The sequence below is a fragment of the Triticum urartu genome, chromosome 1 (genome assembly GCF_003073215.2).
Source record: "Triticum urartu cultivar G1812 chromosome 1, Tu2.1, whole genome shotgun sequence".
In the NCBI taxonomy this organism is placed as follows: Eukaryota; Viridiplantae; Streptophyta; class Magnoliopsida; order Poales; family Poaceae; genus Triticum; species Triticum urartu.
The window spans coordinates 375,756,320-375,768,059 of NC_053022.1; the positions used below are offsets into that span (position 1 = coordinate 375,756,320).

General features: G+C 47.4%; 1 protein-coding gene across 1 annotated transcript; it reads left to right on the forward strand.

Moving 5' to 3' along the window:
* Positions 1-2,733: 2,733 nt before the first annotated feature.
* On the forward strand, positions 2,734-6,609 carry LOC125534131 (VAN3-binding protein-like). Its single transcript, XM_048697426.1, has 8 exons — positions 2,734-2,785; positions 3,371-3,473; positions 3,790-3,963; positions 4,349-4,480; positions 4,578-4,643; positions 5,026-5,548; positions 5,659-5,769; positions 6,271-6,609. The coding sequence occupies exons 1-8, from the start codon at positions 2,742-2,744 to the stop codon at positions 6,459-6,461; spliced, it is 1,344 nt and encodes a 447-aa protein (XP_048553383.1). The 5' UTR covers positions 2,734-2,741; the 3' UTR covers positions 6,462-6,609.
* The last annotated feature ends 5,131 nt before the right edge of the window (positions 6,610-11,740 follow it).

An 11,740-nucleotide genomic window follows, 5' to 3' on the forward strand; every position in this document is an offset into this window, starting at 1 on the left:
TCCCACATGTATAGCAGAAGTCCGGGAGAAATTCATATTCGAATCGACACCAACCCTTCTCCTCTTCTCCCTCAAGATCAACTACCTTACTTCCGCTCCTCATGTTTTGGTCCCCCTTGCCGCCTTCCTCTTCCCCGTCTTCCAAGGTAAAGCCCCGCATGATCGGCTTGTCAATACACATCCTCACCTTTATCCTCATATACTTACCTATCGCGTTTCCATCTCTTCCTGTATCAGCCTCAACATACTGACCAATGACATTACCAATCTCTTCAGCAGACTCCGTGTTCATCATGCCCAGCAGGAGCCCAAAAACTCGAACCCAAATTGGGATATTGTTAAATTTATAATCCTCCAATCTTTTACTCGGATCAAACTCCTCCACAACTACCAGTTCCTTATCAAACATCCATGGGCCGTTTTCGATCGCCTTCCTCTTCCCCGACTCCTGGCGGAATGTGAATAGGAACTTATCGCAGCTTTAGTACAACTTTATCGATCCATATTAGTATATTACTTCTACGAAAACCAGGTTGAGGTTTCCGCTAGAGCGCACACACAAAAAACATTGCTCGACCATTATTTACTTACCGGTCCAAAGACTTACGACTTTCTTTTGGGATGCAACCAAACCTTGCCTGAAAATAAAAAATATGGGCATTTTCCAAAAATGTAATTTATGCGAATGAGGCATTGCTAGAGAGGGGAGGTACAATCTCACGGTTGCCGTGTCAAATTATCGACCTCCCGCACAGGAGCGGGTGAGCGGGACTGGCCCATTAACACTAGAAGCTGTAGCATAAATTACAATGTGACGATATAATAAAGCTTTGCATGTTTGTCTAAACAAAAGTTGTGACAGAATAGCGAGCAGTTAGATATTTTTCCTACTGCAATTATTTGGGGTATCGGCTGTTTTTTTATTTGGCTTTCCAAAAACACCACGAAAATTTTATTAAATATAACAAGTGAACTAATTTTTGAAGTTTTGAGTTTTTTTTGAAAATCTTATTTTTTTAATTCCTAATTTTTTAACATGGTTTGTTTTGAAAATCTTGAACATTTTTGAAATACACAATTGTTTAAAAATGTAATTTTTAAATTTCTAACAGTTTTTTTAGAAAAACACGAACATTTTTTAAAAACGAAAAAATATAGAAAACTAACAGATTTGAAAATTCGAATATATTTTCTAAAGACTTTTTTTAAAGATGAGCACTTTTTGCAAGGGAAAAGAGAACCTGACAAAACCGGCAGAGAAAAACAACCGAAGAAAGAAAAAAAACCAACACAGAATGTTTTAGAATGCTAAATGGGCCGGCCCAAGTCCGCGTCATGCGTCAAATAGGGTATTCCGCTAGAGAGGAACTGAATTTTGTGTTTTTATTATTTTTCTGACCCGGTGGACCATTTCTGGTGGGCCCAGCTCCCGACTCTTTCTCTCAACGGCTACACGAATCCGTGGCTTCAATTCCGGGATTACGACGGCAATTAGTGATCAAGCATCGGCTCACGAACTACCATCAGGCTGCTAGTCGTTGCGTGGGGATTATCTCATCTCCACGCTCAGCACAAGAAGCAAAATTTCCCAACAGGCTCAAACGCCACTTACAGGCAGGAGGCAGCAAAGGTCAGGTCAGTCAGTGCCTATCATTTCTCCTCTTGGACAACTCTGTAGCCTGTACAATTTGCTGCGCCAATTTGGGAGCAGATATCTGCTGGCCTCTATCAGAAGCGCGGCGACGATGCGCCTGTGCATCGATTAGGGGAGGCGAATCCACCGGTCACTGGCCTGATCCATATGGTTCCGTTCATAGTATGTGCTATCTGATGATCTGATGATCTGATGATCTGATCACCTTTTTAGTGCAGCTGGTCATGTAAAAATGCCACTCACACGTACTAGTACGTTAGTACTGCAGTCTTTGGGAATGCAAGGAGTATAGCAAGGTTTCTGCCCTCTCCTTGTCTGGGCAGCCAAATGCTCAACACTTGTCACCAGCTACAATGAGTAGCACACTTAAACTAACAAGAACCCCGCATCGCCCAACACATTGACAGTAGTACATTGTTCACACCTGTGGAAACCATTAGATTATATCCCATCACTACACTGTAAAGCACTAGAGAGTTGCTTTAGGCGTAAGCTTTCGTTATGGATGATCATCTCAAATCAGTGGTAATCCTCCCTTTCCTTCGGCGTCACAATCATTCATTCACCTTGCCTTTGCAGATCTCTCTACATCATCAGAGCAGATTGCCTGGCTACCATCCATTGCATAATTTGCATTGTGACCAACACATACACCAAAACACTTCCCTTTTTAACGAAGCACGCGGTACAGCACCGCGCATTTTCCATTCGCACATACCATAAGTGGCAATGATAAACCATGCCAAATTGCCATTACCTATTAGCAGGACCATCTCCCCTGTCTAATCCACATCAGTTCAGGCCTTGTTGGCCAGTCTTCAGAGATCAATTCCAGAAGAAGTATGCGAATCTGCCCCTTTTTCCGCAGTTTACTACTCTGCTCGAGCAGCAGAGATCCTGGATGAAGAAAGGTCGACCCAACCGGACGTCGAAACGAGGCGGTTTCAGGTGTATAATAAGTGCAAGATGGATCCTGTGGGGCTGGCAATCATAATACTAGATTACTCTTACTTACTGCTAATGCAGTGCGATCGCCGCTTGCGACTACCTTTTTTAGGTTGAGGTTGTGATATAAATACTTGAACCAATGCAGGTGTCACAACATCGGTGCATCCAGGGCTTCCTACTAAGGTAAGCCTTCCTTCTCTACAGCCCTTATCTTCAGGCTAAGTTTCATGTTCATTGCTTACTGCTACTACTATCACAGTTCTTCCTGGCCTTATTTTGCTTCTTGTAAAATTGGTACCTAAATCCTCTGAAGTATCCACCATTTAAACCAGGATTAGTCTCTGCTAATATTATTTTGTCGTTTAGCATATATATGATGTTTAGGCCACTGAGGCCAGTTCCAGTGTTAAGGTACTGCTCAAGGAAATGTTGCAAGTGTTAATCAGATAGATAACCATGTAGATTATCTCAACATTTTAGCATGGAAAAACAGATTGTCTCACCTGAAACTTGGCTCTCCAATAATTCTCTGCCTACAGTGTCAATTAGACAATGCTTTTTAATAATCTAATAATTGCAGCTGTTCTTTAGTGCCTGTTCTCTAGCAAATTGTCCGTAGCGAGAACGACTAATCGTTATACTGTTGGTAGGATCTTGATATCACATTTAGTGGACGACAAGAACTTGGCCCTGACTATAAATAGGCATGATCTTTGAGCTCTCATTACTCCATCCTCATTGATCAACCGGATTCTGCTAAATCTTTAGGTGGAGTCCGTTTTACGTGGGTGATAAGATGGAGCATTTCAGGAGAGGAGTTGAGTTTGGGACGGCCCCCTTCCAGAGATGCCACTCCTTGTCCTGTCAAATGGTGATGAAACTTTCCTGCTTGCTTCGTACTCTTCTCATAAGATAAACTTTTTTTAGCTCTATACAGTATATAATATGCATAGATGTGTGGCCTAATCCTATTATAATATAAATCATACAAATCTTAAGCACTGTTTGTATCTTTGGACAACTGCATCTTATGACAGGATTCAGAGAAAGGAACATCTTCTTTTTTTGTAGTCAGCATGGTGCACTAGATGTTTGAGCAACACTATTACTGCATCTCTATTTGCATGTTCTGATGTCTTAGCTAGTGACTAACCATCTCAGTGATCATGTGCTGAATGTCAAAGCAGGCAGAGAACACGCAGATCGATGCGCAGAAGGCGGGCATCCGTCGCAAGGAAAAGTCGTCGATGCGACCCCTGAAAGGCGAAGAGATGCCCGTGATCCCTGAGCAGGCGATGGAGTTCCTCTCTCGGACATGGAACCCCTCCTCCTCGGATCTCTTTCAAATACTCACTCCCAGTGTATGTTTACATGGACCACACCTCCCATTCCATTAAACAACAGAGGCGGCTAACGTTGATAATCTAGCATGAGGTCGTTTCATTATACTTTGCAACTCACTGGGACACAGTGCATTCGTATTACTCGGTGCGCGTGCTCTCTTTTCATAAGATCCAGAAAATTTCTAAAAGATGGTTACTGCCGAAAAACTGACGGTTGTAGTAATATATTAGCATGTACAACCTCCGTCGGGAATTAACTGTCGCTGAACTGAGTGCTCATTTCAGCGACGGTTAATTCCAGACTGAGGGAGTACTACTTTCTATTGCATTTCTCATGTGTAGATTATGAATGTTCATTAAAATACCACCTTCTGACTGCTGGGTTTTCTCTTCTACCAAACAGTGCCTAGGAGCATCAGCACAAGACCACCATGGAGAAGGCGAGACAAAGGAAGACGAAGACGGAGAGAAAGAGCTCGATGCGATTCGAGTCGATGGCGGTAAAAGCCAATTGTTCAATCAGATTCAGACGTGGGTGAGTTTTTGCTGACCTTTAATGGCAGTTGAAAAGACATCTTATGATCTTCCCTGTGATGGTCAATTTAACTTTTCTTGGTTTATTTATCTGACAGAGAGTTCTGGCCAGTGGGAAGCCTGGCTCCAAGCAGCGCAAGACTAAGCTGAACCAGCCTATATGGGTAAGGACAACAGCACAAGGAATTAATTAAGCACAAGGACAACACTAACATGGCCGCATAGTAGTATAACAAACAGCCAAATAGTGTAGATTGTACACTGTATCAACACTGCCAAACAGTGTAGGATATTAGGATGTACGCACGCCGTGCCGCCTCTGATCTTTCTTACTTGTCGTTTTAGAGATCGGTACAGTTAGACCGTCCTTAACAAGCACTGTCGTTTCTTAATTGTGCAAGAAAAAAGGACACTTGAATTAATAAGCAGAAAAAGGAAGGGTATAGTACTCCAGCTGGTTAAGTGCAGAGCAGTGAAGTGATACTGTGATAGTACGTTACTCAGTTAGCATATTGTCGGATTTGACAACAGTGGATGCTTTGGCAGCTGAACGTTGGGCAGATGAAGGCGCTCCTGCGCGGCTACTTCCTGGACAACGTCTCCATCACGGGGAGCCGGAGGCGGCGGCGGCGGGACGAGCTCCGGCTGCACTCGGCGCAGGCCCACGCGGCCGTCTCGGTGGCCCAGCTCGCCGCGGCCATCGCCGGCGTCGTGTCGGCGTGCGACCTGCGGGGGGACAAGAAGATGGGCGCGGTGCTCGCGTCGGCCGCCGCGCTGGTGGCCACCGTCTGCGCGGAAGCCGCCGAGTCCGCCGGCGCCAACCGGCCCCGCGTGACCTCCGCCGTGAAGACCGGCCTCGAGAGCCGCTCCCCCGCCGAGCTCCTCACGCTGACCGCCACCGCCGCGACGTGCCTCCGGGGCGCCGCCGCGCTGAAGCTCAGGGCCGCGGACGTCAGAGGGATCAGCACCGGCACCAATGGCAACGTCAACGCCAACGCCAACGCGATGGCCATGAGCATCAGCGCCAACATCCAGAAAGGCATCGCCCTCAGGGTCTGCCTACCCTGCGGTAAGAGCATGCAGTATTGACACGTCTCGGCCGGGCGCCATTGCTGTAAATGTGATCGATCGACTGGGAACTACAGACCTAACAAGTTAAGACCCGCCATTGGTTTGCAGGAAAGGTACGGGTGAGGACGGTGTCCGTCTTCCCCCGGCGAGGCGGCGGCGCGGTGGCGCTCAGGCTGGGGAGGAAGCGGCTGCGCGGGGCCTTCGCCACCTACGACGACCGTAAGATACTACTAAGATATTAATTTTCTACCATGATTACGACGACGCAAGCATCATCGATCATCACGACGCATCCGCACCACACAAACGCGCAGCCCGTCCCTTTAAACTGTCTCTACTTTGAAAAAGCAGCATGTGATGCTCGTCGTCGTCTTGTTGTTGCCTCGCCATGCACGCATAAGTCATGACCGCACCACGCGCGCTCGCCGTCGTCTTCCCCTCGCTCCACCTGCGCGCACGCGCCGCTTGTCGCCTCGCACCGTACGGCCCCCTACACGCAGAACCTGAAATGTTCCCCTCCAGGATAGCTAGGTCTTGTCTCGTCGTCGCCATGCATGGATTTTGCGTGGTCCAGCCGTGGCGGCACGTCGCGCTCCGGACTCCGGCCACTTGCACACACACTGAGACATCGGCAAGTCGACGACGATTCGTCTCCTCTACGTGTCCGGCTGCCTTACTGACGTGATTTCTTTCTCTGTGGCGCGTTTTGTCGTGGTCCAGACGAGCTACTCGGGGTGTCGACGGGGGGCGGCGGCGAGGCGGTGGTCGACGGCCGGAGGTGCTTCGCGGTGGCCCTGAGCACGTCGGCCGGGACGGTGCAGCTGCTGCTGGAGGACCAGACGCACTGCAAGGTCTGGAAGGCCGCCATCGAAGGCATGCTGTCCGATGCAAACCTCAAGCATGCGAAGTGATCGTTTTTTTTCTCTTAGAAAAGCATGCAAAGTAATTTGTAGATTCTGCTTGGTGTACAATTTTTGCATGTGAGTACTAAAGATGCTAAGCTATATGTAAACATTATAAATATGATCAATAAAATGACTAGCTCTGTGGATTTGTTTAGTTGAGATTTGTTTAGTCTCCTGTGGCCTCAGGATCATGGACGCACAGTGGATCCCGGCCCTTGTCTGCCGGAGGGCTCTGTTTTTAATGTCTTTTTGAGTTTTTTTAGGGTTTGTGTCCTGCTCAGAGAGGTCAGGCGACGGTGGCTCTCTGAAGATGGAATGAGATTTTCCCCGTCTAGCCCCTATCCCAGTGGTGCTTCTAGCCCCCGTCCCCGCGGTGCTTCTAATATCGTCGGAGGTCGTATGAAGACTTGTCTACGGATCTCGCGGGAAGTCGCCATTTTGTCTTCGGTGGATGCATGTGGATCCGGTCTGCGTTCGCATGTCTACAGGTTTAATCCTTTTAATCTACGCTTCTTTTCATCGACGGTGGTTGTTGTTCTGGTGTGCTAATCTTTTGATGTTTTCGACTGTCTACTATAACAAGGTTTGCCTAGCTTCGGTGAGGGAGGGGCGCCTTCGGCTCGCTGTAGTGCTTGTAGTCGTCGTTTGGTGGTCGGCGAAGCTAGATATGTAATTTTTACTTTTGATGTTCTTTGTACTACCTTAAAAATTGATGAATACATCAAAAAAAATTCTGTAAAAAAAGATATCCTAATTAAGGGCGTTACAGGAAATCATGAAAAAAAATACAATTCTTCTTGGTGTACAATTTTTTTCACGCGAGTGTTTGAAGCTGCTAAGAGCATCTCTAGCAAAGGCCCTAGACTTAATCCCTCAAACTCTCTTCCTATCCCAACGAGTCAAATATTAAGAAAACTTTTACTCGGCTAGCAGATTCCCTATAGTTTGACCTCCCAAAAATTTTGGTTTGCCAATTCTTCCAAACCTTTGGTCAAACAATTGAAACATAATCATCATATTTTCCAAGCAAACATAAACAATTCAAATACACCATATCTTAATTGAACTAGGGCATATAAAGTTCATCCAATCCATCAAACGCAGCCATAGTTTGTGCCAAAAGGCACCGAATGAACAAGTTCGTTCCAAAAGAACCACCAACACATGGTGGACTTAAAGTTGTCGTAGCATGGGCCTCATGCAATCCCATCATCCACATCGACACCATCATAGTCACTGCCTCCATCGCCAACACCACCATTCTTCTTGGTTTGCTTTGCAATTTTTCACCATCCAATCAGACATAAGGAGTGGATGGGTTCTCTACCAGCTCATCGTCATCAACAACATTAGTGTTGAGCGTTTGCATCTTCAATGATGTCTCATAGTTCCATCTTGTCCACTTTTCATGTCCATCAAGCTATGTGTAGCAATGATGCAAATAAAAGGCTGTAACGCCCCGAGACCGATGTGCCAGGTGTCCTTCAGTTATTCGCTGTTGTTGCCTTGTCATTGCTTGCGTGTCATGCATTGCATATCATGTTATCATGTGCATTTCATTTGCATACATGTTCGTCTCATGCATCCGAGCATTTTTCCCGTTGTCCGTTTTGCAATCCGGCGCTCCTATGTTACCTGGTGTCCCTTTCTACCTCTTTTCGTGTGCGGGTGTTAAACGTCTTCGGATTGGACCGAGACTTTTCATGCGGCCTTGGTTTACTACCCGTAGACCGCCTGTCAAGTTTCGTGCCATTTGGACTTCGTTTGATACTCCAACGGTTAACCGAGGGACTGAAAAGGCCTCGTGTGTGTTGCAGCCCAACACCCTTCCAAAGTGGCCCAAAACCCACAAAAACACCCTCCATCATCTCGGTCGTTCGATCACGATCGTGTGGCCGAAAACCGCACCTCATTTGGACTCTCCTAACTCCCTCTACCTATAAATATGTGGCCTCCCCTGAAAATTCCGCGGTACAAACCCTAGATCTCTCTTCTCCGTGCCGCCGGACAAATTTCTCCTCGCCGGACATGTCCGCCTCCATCTCCGCAGCCAACTACAACACGCCACGTCGTCTCTCTGCGCCTCCCACCGCGCCGGCCCGCCCGAGCCCATCGGAGCCCGGCCGGTCTCCCGCGCGCTCGTGCCTCCATCGCCGGTGGCCTTCGCCTCCTCGCCGGAGTACCCGCCTGCGCCGCTGTCGCCTTGCGGCCCCCGCTGCCTTTCTCCTCACCGCCGGCGACTCGTGCCGCCCTACCGGATCCCCCCAGGCTCGGATCTGACGCTAGGCGCCACATCGGACCCTGGCACAGTCGCCGGAGTTCTCTCCCGACCTTGCCGACGTGCTAGCTCGCCGGAGCGTCGTCTGTGCCCCGATCCGGCCGCCCACTGCCGGATCTGGCCACTGGCAACCCATTTCCAACCTCGCCATCCTCGCCAGGTCCCACCGCCGACACCTCCCCTCGCCGGTTTTCCTCCTGACGCCGCCGTGACCGCCCTGCCCGTGCGAGTGCACGAGGAGGAGGACAACCTCCCTCTGCGTGGGCTGCGGCAACCACCCGGCCCAGCTCCATCTCTCTCCGGCCCAAGGCCACGCGGGTGAGAAGCCCTGCTACCCGCCGCCCTGAGCGTTGTATTTCTAAAACGCGCTCATTTGTTTTTTTCGAAACGCCTAAGACCTTTTCCATCTTATCACATGCCCATATTCATCGCATCATAAATCCCTCATCGTAGCTCCGATTTGCGCGTGTAGCATATCAAAATGTTCGTCTTGACGAGTACATCATTTTATCTCATTGCATCATTTTCATTTGAGCTCATCTTGATGCCCGAATTGTCGTTGGAAGAGGGCTATGTGAGTAATTTGTCAGATCTGTTTCAGCAAATGGCATTTTGTCATTTTTGCCATGATTAATGTGTGCATGCTATGATCCTGAGCTCTACATGTGTTTTGTTATATGCTATGCCATCTTTACAGAGGTGCTTGCCATGTATTTTTGTGATATTTGTGGTGACTTGAACAAGCATGCAAAGTAGCGTAATCGGTAATACTGATTTCAGGGACTTAGAATTTCACCAAGCCCTTGTTCTGTTTTTGTCGTTATGCCATATGTTCATGTTGTTTCCTAGTGATCCGTGCCTCTTTTGAGGATGATCAGTAAGGATGTTTTGTTAACATTGTGGTGCTCTATCCATCCATGTCTTTGTTTGCAATTATGGAGCACCCTAGCTTGAGTCAATCGAGCTCTACTTTTGCTATAAAGTGAATCCTGGCAGATTGTTGACATGATTAGCGATTTTGCCGAGGATGTTGCTATTGATCCGTGCATGCTATGTTGTTATTCTTGCCATGTATAGCTCCTATGCCATGTTTTCTTGCTGGGTGTATGCTTAGTTGTCATGCCATGCTCTGTAGTGAGTGCATCGAGCTCGTAAACATGCCTACTCGTTAACTGATTTGCATGCTCCAGTTTTTCACTAAGTCTGAGATCTGTTTATGTTTTTGCTATGTTCACATGCTTGCAATTATATTTCCTGATCCCTTTTGGCTCAAGGTCACTAAGGGACTTTTCTTAAGTGCTTTGAGTAGCTTCATGCCATGCCTTGCTTTGCAATGTTATGTTCCTGTAGCATGTAGTTTTCATACTCTAAAGTGTGCTTTCTGATGATAAATTCCAGACTTGTGTTAATTTCACTAAGTCTGAAACCTGTTATCTTTTGCACTTTTGCCATGCTTGTTTGAACCTGTTAATGGATGGATTAGCCGTAGCTCAGTGTTCATCTTCTGTCAAGCTTCTTGAGTGGATCCCTGCCATGTATTTTGTTGCCATGTTTGAGTGGTGTAGCATATTTATCTTGATGCATCTAGATGGCTACTTGGTGATTATCACAGACCGGTGCCATATTTGTTTTGCTTGCCATTTCCAAACCGTGCATCCGATTCCGGTGATCTTTAGATCGATTTCAGCCGAAATCACCTCACCTTTCCAGTGGCACTCTTGAATTTTCAAGTTGAGGCCAGGTTCAATCATTCCTTTGCAAACCATGCATATGCATCGCATACCGCATCCCGCATATCATACCATGTTCATGTGTTGGTTGTTTACTATGTTGTGTGCTTCTTTCCGGTGTTTGCTTCTTCGGGTTGGTTCCGATAATGTCGCGTTTGTGAGGACCCGTTTGACTACGTCCGTTTGTCTTCTTCATGGACTCGTTCTTCTTCCTTGCGGGATTTCAGGCAAGATGACCATACCCTCGAAATCACTTCTATCTTTGCTTGCTAGTTGCTCGCTCTTTTGCTATGCCTATGCTGCGATACCTACCACTTGCTTATCATGCCTCCCATATTGTTGAACCAAGCCTCTAACCCACCTTGTCCTAGCAAACCGTTGTTTGGCTATGTTACCGCTTTGCTCAGCCCCTCTTATAGCGTTGTTACTTGCAGGTGAAGATTGGAGCTTGTTCCATGTTGGAACATGGATATTTTGTTGGGATATCACAATATCTCTTATTTAATTAATGCATCTATATACTTGGTAAAGGGTGGAAGGCTCGGCCTTATGCCTGGTGTTTTGTTCCACTCTTGCCGCCCTAGTTTCCGTCATATCGGTGTTATGTTCCCGGATTTTGCGTTCCTTACGCAGTTGGGTTATAATGGAAACCCCTTGGCAGTTCGCTTTGAATAAAACTCCTCCAGCAAGGCCCAACCTTGGTTTTACCATTCGCCATCTAGCCATTTTCCCTTGGGAGTCGCGCATCCCGAGGGTCATCTTTATTTTAAACCCCCGGGCCAGTGCTTGTCTAAGTGTTGGTCCAACCCAGAGCACCGTGCGGGGCCGTCCCTTGGCAACTTGGGTTACGTTGGCTCCCGTAGGCTTAGCTTATCCGGTGTGCCCTGAGAACGAGATATGTGCAGCTCCTATCGGGATGTCGGCGCATCGGGTGGTCTTGCTGGACTTGTTTTACCATTGTCGAGGATGTCTTGTAACCGGGATTCCGAGCCTGATCAGGTCTTCCCGCTAGAAGGAATATCCTTCGTTGACCGTGAGAGCTTGTGATGGGCTAAGTTGGGACACCCCTGCAGGGTTTTGAACTTTCGAAAGCCGTGCCCGCGGTTATGGGCAGATGGGAATTTGTTAATGTCCGGTTGTAGAAAACCTGAAGTTGATCTTAATTAAAATACATCAACCGCGTGTGTAACCGTGATGGTCTCTTCTCGGCGGAGTCCGGGAAATGAACACGGTGTTGGAGTAATGCTTGACGTAGGTTGGTCTAGGATCACTTCTTG